The 17,406-nt window shown below is 39.5% G+C and overlaps 1 protein-coding gene across 4 annotated transcripts in view; it reads right to left on the minus strand.

The window, feature by feature from the left end:
• The window catches only part of ANOS1 (anosmin 1), a 187,822-nt gene that overhangs the window by 132,757 nt on the left and 37,659 nt on the right, over window positions 1-17,406 (minus strand). For all 4 annotated transcript variants that reach the window (XM_058535399.1, XM_058535400.1, XM_058535398.1 and 1 more), the window contains exon 2: window positions 15,596-15,643. In XM_058535399.1, coding sequence (XP_058391382.1) covers window positions 15,596-15,643 — 48 coding nt within the window. The remainder of the gene's footprint in view (window positions 1-15,595; window positions 15,644-17,406) is intronic.

Raw genomic sequence — 17,406 nt, forward strand, 5'->3', positions numbered from 1 at the left:
CCGGCCCTTCTCCCATGGAGATGGTTGCAATGTGTAAAAATGTCAAGGCCCTTTGGGCGCCGCAGCCTGGAACAGACTAGCCATCTGTGCCGGGCTGGGACGATAAGCAGGGTAAACAATGCACGTACACAACTACTGGGCTGGGACGACAGCCGGGGTGGGGGCTCAGTGCACGTACACCACTGATAACCATTTGTGTATGAGAACACTGAATGCTTGCTCTGTAAACTCTGTAACTGCTTATATAAACTGTGGGAGACTGAGACCCAGTGAGAGTTCCACCTGTGGAAGGGATGCCTTGTCCAGGATGTGTGATTCCCACCCAGCCATGTGGATTGACAGGACTCTCCCGGCAGTGGGGCGTGGATGTTGTGAGTAATTGATTTATTGTGAAGTACTTGATCTGATGTGTTCTCTTTTCGGTCAACCTGGTGTTTTTCTTTCCGGTTGATTTGTGTCATTTCCCTTCAGTCGATCTGGTGTTTCCCTTTCCGATCGATCTGATGTTTTTCCCTCTTCTTATATGACCTATTAGAATCTGCTGCTACCTCAGCCGATGTGGATGTTTTCCCTTTCCAGTTGAGCTGGTGTTTTTTCCCTCTTATTATTTGACCTATTTGGATCTGTTTGCGGACTATCGCCTTTACTATCCTCTATATAATAAAAGATACCTTCAGTCTATTTGCTTGGAGTGGAAAGGTTTTTTTTACATCTCCAATCGAATCCCCGAACCTCTCATAACAGAGGGGAACTTTCTCAACTTGATAAAGAATATCTACAAAAAAGCCTACAGCTATCATCATACTTAATGGTGAGGAACTTGAAGCTACCCTGGACCAGTAGCACCAGGATCCACCGGAAGTCTCTTACAAATGCAGAATCTCAGGCCCCAGCCCAGACCTACTGAATCAGAATCTCTGGAGGGGGTACCTAGGAATCTGTATTTGAGCGAGCTCACCAGGAGATTCTTTTGCTTGCTAATGTTTGAGAAGCATCACTCTAAAAAGTTGGGAGCAATAAAAGAGCAGACACAGGGAGAAAATTAGGGGCTATGGGGCTAATATATTTCATAGATAATACATGTTTGAGTTATAACAGAGGGGATGGCAAAATAGTTTGAGAGACGAATCTGAAGGACTTTGCAGGAGGATGGATATAAAGGTTAGGGAACGGAAGCATTAAGGAGGATTTTGAAGACTTTAGCTTGGGTAATTAAGAGAATATTCATATTTTTAATTAATATTGAGAATCCAGGGAGATGGATAGGTTTGAGGAGGGCAAATAAGCAACTTGGGCCGGGTCGTGGAGCTCATAAGTCACACTCTCAGCACTGGAGCCCAAAGATCAAACTCTCTCCACCATACCACCACCGCCTCTCTCGCAAACAGCAGCAGATTGTCTTTAACGTAGGACACAGTAACTTAGAGGGTTTTTACAGGACCATAAATCAGAAATGACCAGTATGGAGGTGAATCTGCAACTCAGGACAGAAATATTGCAGAGGATGGAGGAAGGTATAGATAGAGGAATCTCAGGAAGAAGGAGGCAGATGAAGAAGGGAAATTTCATTGGCCAAAAATGGAGTTCTCACTCTACCTTCAAATATCACAGAGCAAATGCCATTGTCCCATTTCTGTTAGAGTTTGGTGATTCAGAAAGAGAAGCTTCAACTCTATACATCAAGTATCTTGAGGCTTGATTTATGCTGCTATAAATGCATTATCCACATTATCCTGCAAGTCCAAGGAGAATGCTGGCAAATTAGTGCTGCCCTAGTCCTGATCAAGATAGAATCTCTCAGCAAAATGACAGCTAGTGTTAGAACGTTGGGGATTTCAGCACAGTGCCACACAGGCACGGAGATGTGACCCTCCCAACCTAGATTATTTTTTTCCTGCCAAATATTGTACCAGGGCTGGGCAGAAAATGATGTCGAAGTAACATAGAAAAGCTCTCCAGTGTCTGTAATTTAACATTCCATCGGAGTTCACTCCTACTTATAATATTCTCCATTACCAGGGAAAACAAAAGTTCTAAGGAATTTCATTGTCTTTTTGTCTCAAAATGACAAAGAAACGAAATAAACATACACAGGATGCACAGGACAAAAGTGGAGGATGGGTGCAGAAGGGAACAGCATTCCAGAGCTTTAAAATACAGCAAATAAATGTATTAGCTGCATATTCGCCCTGGATCTTAAAACTGCCTTTAAAGGGACTGAGCAACAGGATTCTTGGTGATCAGAACACTTTTCGATGCTGCTTCATGCGATACTCTCGAGATGGCCAAGATTTACAGTTGATTAGCCTGCATAGTTCAGTTGCTTTCTCAAAAGATTCAAGGAAGGGATTATTTCTGCACCCAAAGAGCCCTGGAGAATAGAGAGGGCTGCTCACGGTGGTAATGTGAATTCCCCAGACTCGGTACACTGTGCTCATTGAAGCAGATAAAGCAAAGTTAAAGAAGCATTTAGTTCTTCAGAATGCCAGCCTTAATAAGTATCTTTTTGTGGAAGGATTTAGGAGGAGGGGAGGGTTATCCTTAGTGCAGGCATTATGTCCTCATACAAAAAGGGAAAATGTGCATACAGTTGGATGTAAAAAGCCAAAACTCGCCTGCCCTCCTCCCTCCCCCAGGAAAAGTTGCTGAACACACACTCCCAAACGCGAAAGCATGAATCTTCACAGCTTAATAGTCCCGAAGCCATTGTGCAGCTTCTCTTGGGAAACGCAGCTCATTCATCTGCAACCGCCCAAGTTCAACCTTTCAGCTGTGAGAACTGGGAGCCGCGCGGGCGTCAAAAGCCCCACCTTCATCAGCAAGCAGGACGGAGACGAGCTGCGTCCTTCCGAGGAAGCGCTGGGCAGCTCCCCTTTTAACTCAACAATGCTCCCGTCAAGGCACGTGAGAAAAGTCTGCAAAAGGCTGAATCGGCCACATCTGCAGGCAGCGGAACTCTTAAAGTGATATTTGCTTGCGCCGTGCAAGGCTCGTCCTGGCCCCAGCGGCTTTCAGTTCTCCTTGTTAACAGTGTTCCTTATGTGGAATTTGACGCAGAATTAGTCATTTGTAATGAATTAAAATGCATATTATTTAATAAGGCAATGCTCTGTGATCCCATTTTTCTAACCACCAGCAAATTACCCCTCTTCCACTCGGCCTTATCCCCAACTAGTCTTCAAATGTGAACATCCACATGAACTGAGCTATTGGTATAAAGAAAATCACATCGCAATTCCCATTCTGTCGCTTAAGTGGAGTTTCCATCGTAGTTAAAGAAGTTGAAATCCAGTTAATCCGCATCTATTTCACTAGGCTTAAATATTCAATATGGACTCCCATAACCTAAGACAGATGGAGAAGGTTCTTCACAGAAATCAGTATAAACATTTAGTACTAATAATAATAGAGAGAAAGAAAGAAAAAAAACAGAAAAGAAAGATAGAAAGACATCTCTACAAAGCGCACACTTTCAGTCACTTCTTCCCCCACACAAATGGAAAATGAACTCACCCACACTGGTAGCTGCACTCTGAAAAGATCCAGTTGAGAGAAGTCCTTTCTTTATTGTGTAGTTTTAAAGACTATTCTTTGACCTTTGCTATTTATGACTTAAGATCTGTGAAGACAGGGCCAAACCCCTTTGGCTCCAAATGGCGCACACAAACAAAAGCTTTTCACCTTTGTTCTGTGCACGTCATTTCCCATCAGAACACGTTTTTGCTGCCTTCCTTGTTTCCCTAGTTTAAATGCCATCTTCTTACTTCTTTTGCCCAGTCACAGCCATTACCTAATTGACAAGTGGTCACCATCCCTCCTTTCCAGTGAAGTTATGACGCCATAACCATCGCTACCCCGCTGAAAGACCTTGGGTATGAACATAGATGTCTAGTCACTTCATCTGGGCTAAGCATGAAATTGTGGATAAAATGGTTCAGGAAGCCAAACAACTCACTGGGCAAGTTTGAGCCATGCTATGGCACCCTTCTAGTTATTTATCATTGTATGGATTTATGTAGTTATTATTTTATAGATTTATGGATTTATCTATGGCCTTTCTCACTCTTAAAGAGAGTCAAGACTATTTACAAAGATCCAGATGGTATAGCCAGAAAACAAATCTTGAGTGAATAGAAGGAGATAAAGGGAAATAAAAATTGGGACAATAAATAAATACATGGAGTCAGAGATAAAGCTAGTTCCCAAAATGCATGTGATTAATTTCAGTACCCTTGTTAAGATAGGTATAGGTTATTTTATTTAACTTGCAGCTTTCTAACAGCCAGTTCTAAGGGGAAAACACTATTGGTTACAAAATTTATGGTATCCATAGACTAAAACATCTACCAATTTCTAGTGGGAGCATATTTAGTACTCATACTGCGACCTGAATGAATGTCTTTCCTCCAAAAGATGGCATGGAATAGTAGACCCATGTCCTCAGCGAGCTCCTCATAGCAGCCTCAATGACTGGGTCTGTGAGATAGTTTCTGAGAATATTACACACACTGCATTAGAGCAACATGTGACTCAATAAAAGCCATTCATTAAAGGATAATTTTGAGATGGTGAAGGTACCTAGTTCATTCTTGTAATCAAGGCATAGATTCTAGAGCATCTGGAAACTATATATCCATCAGGCATGGATAAATATTATTTCTCTCTGGTGCCTTTTGGTATGACAAGGATACAAGGAGTTTGATAGTCTCCTCCTTGGCAAGTTCCAGGAGTGCGGTGGCTTTGTTGACACGTCATTTCATAGCTCGCAGAGCTGTTGTTAGCTCTGACATCCACTATGAAAATTAAAGATCCTAATGAAGACATTTGTCTGAATAAAAAGATAATGCAACCTCTGCCTAGATATGCATCAAAGGGAAAGGGAGCACTCAACAAAGATCCTCCTTAGAAAAAATTATTTTCTCCTCCAACCCAGAAGAAAATAGAAGATACAACCTCAGTGGGATCTCTCATACATCATGGCTACAATAATTTAAGGCTGAAAAAGAGTTTAAAACAAATGTTCAGCCATTAAACACACACACACATTTCAGATCACCCAAAGAACATCATGCTTTGAGCAACGAATCTTACAAGAAAGTTCTCTGACCCAAAATAGCTGCAAAACAAATATACCAATGTAGTTGAATGTGATTATTTACAGGGTGAGTAAGGTTCTCCCAAATCAAATAGATAAAAGGTAAGAATTCTTGAGAAAGGAAAATTATTTTAGTTTGCAATAATTAGCCTATATTCCTTCTTTCAGGCAAGTTAGACAGCAAGAGTGTGTTCTTTTTCACCCAGTAAAACAGTTGAAATTAAAACCTAGATTTATTCTCCTGTAATGACTGCTCTCTTATAAACATAGAGAAATAATGTTTCCAATGCAGACTATAGGTTTGTTTCCAATAGGAATTTCTGTGTATGATTAGGTAGAACAACTAGACTTGACCCTCATCTCAAGGATCACCTACAAAACAGAGTCAAGATTATGAACACAGAGAGGCAAATGCTGACCCCCTGAATTCCAGTGAGAGTTTTCACCCCAGTAAGAATATTCTGACAGGGACCCTCCTTGGGGAAAGAAGAGCAACATAGCACGATCACGTATTCAGTGCTCACAAATTCTGCCCGACCCAGCTCGTGAAATCCAACCCTGTCTCCCTTCTAAAGCCTCACAGTTCCCAACCTTCCATCAGCACTGGTGCTCTTCGCTAGTTGCCAGATCAAACCCAACAATCTTCAAGCCATCGGCGCTCATCCATGCTCCGGGTGCCTTCTGATGAATACATTACAACTTCAAAACATCTGTCAGACCATAATCACCATGTAATGCATCCTGACTGAGATGTTTTTCATATGTTGAGAACAGATTTCCTTTCTAAAGGCAGCTTTCAGGAGCCCTTCTTCAACTGTGAACCAAATAAGAGATTTCGTTTGTATCTTCTTCCATCAGATGGGAGGAGAAATTAACAGTAAGAGATAAGGAAAGGGCGAGCATAAAGACTACCCAAAGGTGCTTTTTCCCTTCCACATGTCTTTGCTTTGAAGTTTACAGCAGATGGAAGTCTTTCACACCCATAAAAATTGATATGGAAAATCAGAAACACATTGGGCTATTAACATGTCACATGCTGGATCTAAATCTAAATAAGAACCTGTTCTTTTCCTTAAATATTGATTGTGCTACAAGCCTAGCGGGAAACTTTGCATGTTCTTTCAATGGATAGACTAGTTTCTAGGCTTAAAAACACTGGAATGTTCCAACTACTTCAGGCTAATGATCACCCAAGAGCACACTAATATGTTTGATAAAGGTTCCCAGCATGAGGGCAGAAAACACTTACCATAAGAATGACAGTGTGGGGAGAAGCAAATCGGTGACACCAGCTCAGGCTGCCGCCAATGCTGGAGGCTCCAATTAGAGCTGTGAGCTGGCATTCCAGGAGGCTGTGACAGATGGAAGGGTGCAGCAAATCTCTAATTGTTTAAATCATTAACTCATCGATCCACCTGCATTATCGCTGGAAGGGACCCTGCTGGACGCCTTCAGCCGTTTCTCACAAATCTCAGCACTCGTTACTTACCATTTAAGAAATGAGGTTTTGAAATCAGATGTTTATTTAACTACCCTGTTTATAAGTTCTTTTGGGTTTTGTCTGTTTCACATTCTCTCACTTTTCTCTATTTTTTTTGCATTTCTGCCGTTACATCAGAGATGATGTCCATGTGAACGTTCCTGTGGAGCAACGCTGGATGGAGCACTTGAGAATGACGTTGCACTTCTAGCCCTAACTCAAGTTTGCTGGTCATTTGATTTTCAACTGCATGTAGACTGTGAAATTCCACAGCTTTGGTCTCCTTTAAGAGAGTCTTCATCTCTTGGTAAGCACGAAAGCACATAATGATCTTTGGGGTACTCAAAATTATGCCATTTACAGGCATGATGTCATAGGATAGTCAGACAAACGTGCATTCAACAGTTTTTACTATTCGTGCTAATATACCATCATATGTACAGATTGCTTTTTCAAGAGAACACTAGCCAAACTTTCACACACCTAACAATTTCTTTCCGTATGCTTTCCATACAAATTTTAATCCACCACTTGTTTAAGGAAATAATAGAATATTTCTCTCTTCTCTTCCCAGGTTATCACGTCCTATTTACTTTCTGCTGAGGAATAATGTCATGCTCTTTACTTATGGAAATAGTAACATTGGGATTCAAAATAAAGGGAACTGAGTATACATTTGAGAAGTTTTCTACAAGAGGCTATCTATTCCAATGCTACAAACCTACTTCTTTTGACAATCACTGTCAATGGTGGCTTTGCCTATGAAATAATTGGTAATTCCCAAAATATATCAATATGTTGGACAAGAGATGCTCAATATATGTCAACTTTGTCCTTGAATTTGATAACATAAAGTCAGGGAAAACTCAATGAACATCAGTAAGTATTACAATAGGCTTTAAATATTTTAAAGTACATAAAACATCTGATATTTTGATTCGTTGTTTATTAGGATTGCAAAGAAGTAAAAAAGGATGTTCACCTTTGGTTCTTGGGTATTTGGACATAGTGCATTTCCATGTGTGCCTGAGTTTTCATTTTTCTCCTTAAGATAAGTTTTCCTTGGGCTCCATGGATTTACAGTCATTACCACATAAGTCATAGAAAACATCTAACACAAAACAAAACCCTTCAACAGTCACATTTGGTTGTGTTTCAGAGGTTTGACCCTTATCCAATAAATTTCACAGATGTCAGATGAAGCCGTCCAGACGCTCATACAAGCAAAACCAATCTTCCTCACCTCTAAAGTTGGCTCTGAATAAACCCAGAAAATGACTAAGAATTTGGAGTTATAGCCCTTATAAGAACCAAACTCCCACTGAGATCAAAGCAGCATGCCAAGGCACCAAGATTGGGCCCTAAATTACTGCTTTTCAACACATATCCTCAAAACCAAATGGGAAACAAAAGTCAAGTGAGTGACTTATAACACCCAAAAGGAGAAGGATGAGCATGCATGCTCCCCACAGAGAGGTGGGTTGTCATCGAGAGAGTGGCACTCTCAGATGCAAGGTTTTGAAAGGTAACTGAGCATGATGTTAAAGGATAAATCTTTTATGAGGTAAATGCATGACTCTCGTGCAAATATAAAATGAAAATGTGTCAAAGATTTTATGTAACTCATGAAACACTGCAAGAACCAATCATATGTTACATTTGGTTCAAAGGAGAAATCCAAGAAATGCAAACAGAAAGACACACACACAATAAGAAATGCTGGATGGATTCACAAATAGATGCAAAATGGTCTATTCACGGGTAAGCATCAATTGCATTCCACTGGACACAATCATTTGCATCTCCATGAACAAGAATCACCTGCATTATTACCAACTTTCTACCATTTACAGAGCAGGAAAATAGCTCAAGGACAATGAACAATGGAGATAACCCGGAAGGGTGCAGTAGAGAGGACATCTAGTAATCTTTTACTTTGCCCATTTTGAAGTTTCACAGTTTTTAACGGCTCTAATAACCACAGTTAACATTGAATTTTCAAAAATTAATTGTGACTTATTTCAAGTTTTCTTAGTATTGTTTACCATTCATTCATTCATTCATTCATTTATTCATTCAACAAATCCTTGCAAGAGGACCAACAAGGTTCCATAAATGATGTCAGAAACTGTCCATTTTTGTTTAGTTTGAGTACAGCAAGATGTGTCTTTGCACTGAGAGAAGAATGCAATTTTACTGTTTTGTTTTCATTTGATTTTGCGTACGTGAATGCAATGGCACAGAAGAGAGATCAGCATACTACGGCAAATGGCCGAATGCAGCCTGCCGCCTGTTTTTGCACAGCCGGTGAGCTAAGAATTGTTCTCCCATTTTCAAATGGTTGGGGAAGAAAGAAAATTTCTTGACATATGAAAATTGTATGAAATTCAAATTTCAGTGTCCATAAAGAAAGTTTTATTGGAACACAGCCACTCTCCTTTGTTTCTATATTATCTATCACTGATTTCATGCTACCGTGGCAGAGTTGAGTAGTGCCACAGAGACCTTATGGGCTACCAAGATGAAAATATTTACTATCTGGCCTTTTATAGAAATTGTTTGCTGACCCCTGGCAGACAGCACTAATTTGGGGTCCTAGACACCTATTACAATGTGTGTACGGAGGGGCGGCTTCCCCATACCAACAAGCAATTTTTGGGCACCCGCAGGGACTCCAAGAAGTCAACTCAATTCTGCTCAATTCTGATACCTTCTACCTGAAGACAGCATCAGATCCCAGAGTTAACGGATCAGTCCTACAAGACTGCCCTGCCCCCAACCCCCACTTCAGATGCCAGTCGCGCATCCAGGCTGTTACCTGTGCTTCTGACTGACCAGCTGTAGATTGGAAGTTCCTATGACCCCCTCCTTGGCAACTCAATTTCTGACGCCAGTCACAGGCCAAGTTGTTACCTATACTTCTGACCAACTGCCTATAAATCAGAGGTTCCCACAACCCCCTCCTTGGGTTCAATTAATTTGCTAGTGTGGCTGGCAGAACCCAGAGAAATATTTGACTTACTAGTTTACCCGGTTTATTACAAAAGAATATAACTCAGGAACAGCCAGATGGAAGACATGCATAGGGCACGGCATGGGGAAAAAATACGGAGCTTCCCTGCCTTCTCCAGGCTGCTACTCTCCTGGAATCTCCAGTGTTCACCAACCCAGAAGCTCTCCAAACCCTGTCCTTATGGGATTTTATGGAGGCTTCATTATATAGGCTTGATTGATTAACTCATTGGCCATTGGCAACTGAATCTCCAGCCCCTCTCCCCTCCCCAGAGGTCAGAGGGGTGGGACGGAAAGTTCCACTCTCTGATCACATGGTTGGTTCCCCTGGCAACCAGCCCCCATCCTTTGACGTGGTCCAAAAGCTATCTCATTAACATAACAAAATATACCTTTATTGCTCTCATATCTTAGGAAATCCCAAGAGTTTTAGGAGCTCTATGTCAGAAACAGGGACTAAGACCAAATACGTATTTCTCATTATAAACCACAATATCACAGTACTGTGTTTAATGGGACATCATATTGAAAAGGGAAGCCAATAAGAAAAAAGAAATTCTTAACGTGATAGGATGGTTCATAAGGATTGTCTGATGACGAAATACCAGGGTATCTTGCCCATCAATTCAAGTCTCTTAGCAAATGCTCCAAAATCACCCCTAAACTGGTCCACAGAGAAAGTACGTACAATGGAAAATAGGGTCTAAGAATAAGGTCTTCCAAGGGACCGGCCCGGTGGCATAGTGGTTAAGTTCACGCACGCAGCTTCGGAGGCCCAGGGTTCGTGGGTTTGGATCCCAGGCGCGGACCTATGCACCGCTCATCAAACCATGCTGTGGTGGCATCCCAAACAAAGTAGAGGAAGATGGGCACAGATGTTAGCCCAGGGCCAATCTTCCTCAGCAAAAAGAGGAGACTTGGCAATGGATATTAGCTCAGGGCTAATCTTCCTCACACACAAAAAAAGAGAATGTTAAACCAGAAACATAAAGGAAAGGCCTGAACAGCCATCCCACTGTGGTACACAGGAAAAAATTAGAAAATTTACATTATATTTGGTATAGAGTAATTTGTTATTTAAGAGAGAGATTAATTAAAATAGGTTCTTAAAATAATATACATTGTTAAAATTGAACTAACTCAAAAGTAACATTAAAATGGAAATATAGCACATTTTATTGGTATGTTTTATGGTATCACAATAATATTTCATTCCAAAAAGTATGTAGGATGGTTTGGATTAAAATATTAAATTAAGATAAAAATTGATTGGAAAGATTATTTAGATAGAACAGAAAAATATATTTTCTGTTTATGCCAAAGGCATATGTTTACTTTCTTAATTAGGAGTAGATGATCTTATTATTTAGTTGCTGCTAAAATTGGAGTACTAAAAATAAGTTATTCTAAAGGCATCATTTTTTGGTAGATTTGGTATATTTAAAATGTTTGTTCCTAATCAACCTAGACTGAAACTTAGCTCAGATGTCAATTTTGCAAACAATTTAATTTGGAGTGCATAAGAGCAAACCATGTTCCTCTGAGTTAAGTGCTCTCTCAGTGTGAAAACCACCTTCTAGGAGGAATTTCTAAGGAATCCATTTCTCCAGGCATTTACTGTGTATCCCTAAATGAGGCTGAACCAGGAGAGTGGGCCATCGTAGACTGCATCTTCTTGACTGCCCACTGGACAATGGGGATATAAAAATGAGAAAGAGCACAATGACTCTTGCTGGAGTTGGGCCACAGTTTTGCTGGCAAGTTATACAATTCACAGTAGCCACAAGAGTGACTCAGGAAAAACCCAGAGCACCAGGAGAATCAACTGCTGAATTGAGCAAGAGGTCTTTCAAAATTTTTTTATTGTTCTATAATACTTATTACACATGGGTTATACAATGGGAGAACCACTGGCTTCTGATTTAACCAGAACTCAGTTCAAATCCCATCTCTGGTATTTACTAGTACTTACTGGTCGAGTGACATTGTAAGAAGTTCACTCAACTTTCCTAAGAATCTGTGAAATGGAGGTGGTCATGCCAATTACAAAGTCAAGATTGGCCTCACTGACACACAAGTTCATCCTCAGAGAACCAAAAAATGTAAAATCACGGTGACTTAGGCAAGACAGAAAGTTATCTGTCTCTCAAGTGCAAATAATTTGAGAAGTTCAAGACTGGTATGGGGGCTCCATGATATCAAACACCCAGGCTCCTTCTATCTTTCTTATTGGTTATTCTCAGACTTGCCTCCATCCTCAAGGGTAACTCATGGCCCGAGATAGCTACAGGAGCCCCTGCCATTGGTCTGCATTCTAAGCAGCAGAGGAGAGAAAGTGGCAAGAGCAAATGAGTGCATTTTCTAGCCAAATCAGTTCCCTTTAAAGAGGCATCTCAAAAGTCCTTCACAATAATGCCACTTGTCTTTAATGGGCTAGAAATAAGTTATTCAGTTGCCATATTTAGCAACATATATGTTGCCATATTTAGCAACAAGGGAGCTTGAGGGAAATGTAGATATTTAATTCTAGGCAGCAAGGTATTTCGGTGAGGAATTAGGTTTGGGTTGGTAGAGAAGAGGAGAAACTACATTAAGAGGCAAAGAGCAATCTACCTGCCTACATTAGAGAGTATAGGATGAAAATTAGAATTCCTCTATATAATGAACCCCTGAAAAGGTGCTTGGTACATACCACATGCTCGGTAAATTATATGTTTATTTTCTTTCATATAATAAAGTAAAACTGCCGAGAGTAGGACTGTATTCTTAATTTCTTTTATAACTCCCGAAATGCACAGACCAGGCTTTCTCAACCTCGGCACTACTGACACTTGGAACCAGGTAATTCTCATTGCGGGGCCTGTCCTGTGCATTGTGGGTTGTTTATCAGCATCCCTCACCTCCACCCACTAGATGCCAGTAGCTTCCCACCACCAGCTATGACAACCAAAACATGTCTCCTGGCATCACCAAATGTCCTCTCAGGAGCAAAATCACCCCCGGTTAAGAACCACTAGCTTAAACTTACGTGGGACAATAAGTCACTGCTCTCTATTATCTAGGAGTTCAATTGTGCTGAAGACCCCTGAGTTCATAGTGATGATCTCATTATGCAGGAATCAATGTAAGAAAAAGATGCAAATTTCCCCAATGAATAATAAATGATCATGCTAAGTTACACAGATGTAAAATGGATTATATATTACTTTTTTCCTGAAGGCAATGTAGTGACGACGTACCTTGGGGAGGAAAGAAATGTAACGTATGGGTTTCATGCACTCATTCATTCATCACAAATATTTGAGCAACTACTCTGTGCCAAACACCATTCTAAGCTCTGAGGACATCACAGTGAAGAAAGAGAACAGAGTCGACGCCCCCAGGGAGCTTACTTTCTGGTGAAGGCGACAGACTTTCAGCAAATAAAGGATTAACTATATAATGTCGTGGCGGCATGTGGCATGGACAATGGAGTGGGTAAATGGGTGGGAGGGTGATCTGGGAAGGCTGACACTGAGAAAGTGGTGTTTGTGCTGAAGGGGCATCTGCAGAAGGGGCCTCTGAGGGAAGGAAAAGCAGCCTTGAAGGTGTAGAGCAGAAGGGGAAAGGCAGAGGGAGAGCACAGGCAGACAAGACGGCCAGTGTTGCAGACTGAGCGAGATGGGAAAACATCAAAAGCTGTTCAGGTAGACAAAAGCATGATCCAGCTTATATATTTAAAGGGTCTTTCCAGCAGCCACATGGAACAAATGTAGAAGCTCAGATGCTCACAGATCAGTCTGGGCAAGAGATGATGGCAGACTGGACAAAGTGGGGCAGTTAGATGAAAAGGAGAGATCATATTCCAGAGGGATTCTGAAGGTGACAGCCTTTGCAGATGGTAACCAAAAATGACTAGCAAGTGTGTGGTTTCTATAAAGTATTATGTAAACCTTATCTTCTAACACACATTCAGAAATTGTATCATCAACATTACTTCTGGGTTTGGTGGTTTTTTTTACTCATCTGTCCCAATATTTCTTCAAAATGGCTTTTCAAGTTGCTAATTTCTATGCAACACAAGGTAGGGGACAGTGTTCCAAACTTAAGTCTGCCTCTATCGACTGGCAGAGTGATTCCAGGACCGTTATCAAATATGTATGTGCTTGAATTTCCCCATCTGTAAAATGGAGTTACCACGGCTCACCATTCACCTCACTAACCTAAAGATTAAGAGGAAAAGTCTACACGGTGCTTTCAGAATCTCAAAAGAAATGCCACTGTAATTATCTGCAAATGTATCCAGTGGTGTTAACACTCAAAGGGAATAAACTTCGATTAACATATAAGATTCATTCCCAAGGATTCAGACTCAAGACAAGCCTTAAATTCACGTCAGTCGTATAATATATTCCAAAGTTTCTGCTGGAGTTAGCTGTGACTTATTGATTCATTCTTGCTTTCAGGTAAAAGGAATTGATTTCTTTTCTTGTGAAATTCAGACTCTCATGTCAGCCTTGATCTTTCAATTACAATGTATGGTTTAACAATCTGTAGTCCCTAGAGCTGCAATTTTCTTTAATTAGGATATTTTTAAAGTAGTTCAAATGAAACTCTTTCATTAAAATTTCAAGTGTGTAAAAAAGAATTAATTTCTTGATGGGATAAGGAGAAAGGGGGTGCTTAAATAGGAAATAATACTGTTATAAAAATTATCCTTCACCTAATACTCAATTTACACAAAAGTGGACAAAAACACTACTTATGAAATTCAGTCAGCCTCACGACTACAGAGAGAGAGAGAGAGAGAGAGAGAGAGAGAGAGAGAGAGCTCCTTTCCTACAATGACGACATAAGCAAATTACCCAAAACTCCAGTTGAAGAACAATTAATATAATAGATACCAGAAAATGGCTTATCAAAGCAAATGCTTATGACATTATACAAAAAGAGTAAAAAGATCATAAACTAGACATTTCATTTCTGCCCATGATCTAGAGTCAGAGCTAAGTAAAGCTTATTTTCACCAAATTCTTTCACATTCACATAACAATTCTATCTTTAATAACATTCGTATATATTAAATGACACAATGCACGCGTGAATGTAGGACTGGATCATTATAATAAAGTTTTCAGTTTACGCATATTATTCTATAATCATTTTCTTTCATTTTGAAAGACCTTTCAAAATAATAGCGTTCTTCATATAAATATGCTATTTCATTATTATTGTATATTGTTCAGATGAAATTTGGTTATAAAATAAAGGAATGCTTCAATTTTAGGTCTAATAGTAACGTCCATGAAATAAATCTCATCAAACACTATTACAATCTCAAAAGTGCTCCAATATTTTTAGCAAGTTTAAACTTTATTCATTTATATAATCTGAATATAAAACCTACTTCCATTTCCAGATGCAGCTAAAGTACCATCAAATATATCTATTTGAAAGATTCTGATGTTTGGGGACTGAGGTAAGAAATTTATGCTATTAAGCATATGAATGAGTATAATGACAACTGCAGAGTATGTGTGTGCAACAAGAAATACTCAAGAATGGAAAAGAGACTGTTTATTTAAATAATCAAATTATTCAAACCAGCAATTCCTACAGACAAACAAGACTACATTCAAAATAACTTAGATATAAGTAGAACACATTAAATCTTCTGGTCTAACTGGAGGATGTTTTCTCCATAAAAATTTTTTTTTATTAAAAAAACTACAGAATAAAGAGAGAAACAATGTAGTATATAGAAATAATGATACATGTATCTTGATTGCAGTGGTGGCTACCCTAACTGAATCTACACATGTGATAAAACCTCACAGAACTAGATACATACATTGTACCAATGTCAGCTTTCTGCTTTTGATCTACAAACACATCAAGTGTAACCACTGGTGGGAACTGGGTGAAGAGCACCCGTGATTTCTCTGTACTATCTTTGCCACTTTCTGTGACTCTATAATTATTCCAAAATTAAGTTTCTAAAAATATTGATACAATAGTAGGGAACGTACCTTAGAACACTGCTTGTGATTCTGGCACCAAACCAGTGAACCATTGTTCTGCAAAAAGAAAAAAATATTGATTCATTAAATAATTTTCTAATTGAAAACTGCATACACATGTGCGTGTGAATACAATTTTTAAATATTTGCATTAACAAAACACCAATTTCGCCATCCTGATATTTCTCTCTTCCTAAAATAGAAAATATGTTTCTAATGTAAATCCTATTTTGTCCTTGACTTCATGATATAAAGACATATAAAATAATAAAGATTTCAAGCTATCTAAAAGGAAGTGCGTGAGCCATCTCTCATGATGTGCTGAGCAATGAAGTACAGGCCAGCAAGAAAATGAACACCAGACGTTTCTTCTGTCATAAGCAGTTTTGGTAAATTTACAAGTTGGGCATCCTGCAGGCTTTTTGATCTCAACCAATTCACAGTAATGAGAGTTTGAGCTAGGAAGTCAGATCCCATGTGAAAAGCCTTCTCTTTCCCTTTTACTGGATGTGTGACTATGGACAAAGGACTGACTATCCCTGTGCCTCAGTTTATCCATCTGTAAAGCATAATGACAAAATCTCATGCATGAGGTCATTGGGATGCCAAATGAAATAATACATAAACCACTTAGCATGGCTTGATAGTCACTCAATATGTAACAAATCTTAGGACTATGAGTTATTATCCCTAGCATTCAAAGTTCTGCTTGAAACTTCTCATTCCACATGACTGAAAATTTGGTCATGGTTTTCCCTTTGGTTGTGATATTTTACATCAGATTGTGCTAGGCTGGGGTAGTTGGTCGTGGCAGTAGAAACCGTCACCCAATAATTAAGATGCCATGGCCTCCAGTTCTTTGAAGTTCAAGGACGGGTATATGACAAAGTAGCCCATTTCCTATGTTTGAACTTCTGAACTACTAATTTTAAGAACATCAGTATGGATAGCATAGTATTACGTTTGCAGTTAAAAGAAAAGAAAGTTGAACCAATAACATATCTTTTAAAAAATATTTTCTAACAAGTTTATTGATATATAATTTGCATACGTAAAAGTCACTCATTTAAAGTGTACAATGCATTGGTTTTTAGCATATTCACAAGGCCGTAACCATCACCATTAATTTTTGAACATTTTCTTCATCCCAGAAAAAAAACTGTACCCACTAGCAGTCACTCCCCATTCTCTCCTCTCCCCAGTCCCTGGTAACCACTAATCTAATTTCTTTCTCTATAGCTTTACCTGTTCTGGACATTGCATATAAATGGAATCATACAGTATGTGGTCTTCTGTGTAGAGCTTCTTTCATTCCATGTCTTACAATATGCTAAATGGTATAAGATTTTTGCTTCATCTACATTGTCACAAAAATCAATATTTCATTCTTTTTTACTGTCAAATTCCATTGTATGGATATACATTATGATCTTCTACTCCCAATAATGTATCTTAATATATCCCATTCCCAATAATATATCTTAATAATATAGGATTCCCAAAACCACTGAATAATACCCAACTGTATAGGATTAGAAATTTTCCTCTCCTATGTGAAGATCATTAGGCTAAAAGATCTCAGTCCCACGACAAAGCTTTAGCTATTAAATCTATCACATGGTCCTAACCCTCCTTTGCAGCCTTAACTCCCCCAAATTGCTACACATACCTACAGTTTTAGCTATTCTGTTATCAACCTACTCACTCCCCTTCCAAGCTCCATGTTTCCTCAATAGGCCCACATCTCTCCCTACAGATCAACGTTCATTGGCCCGATAAGTGAGGACCGAAGCTGGGGAAGTATATGAACAGGCTGGGAT

The sequence above is a fragment of the Diceros bicornis genome, chromosome X, assembly GCF_020826845.1.
Source record: "Diceros bicornis minor isolate mBicDic1 chromosome X, mDicBic1.mat.cur, whole genome shotgun sequence".
Classification (NCBI taxonomy): Eukaryota; Metazoa; Chordata; class Mammalia; order Perissodactyla; family Rhinocerotidae; genus Diceros; species Diceros bicornis.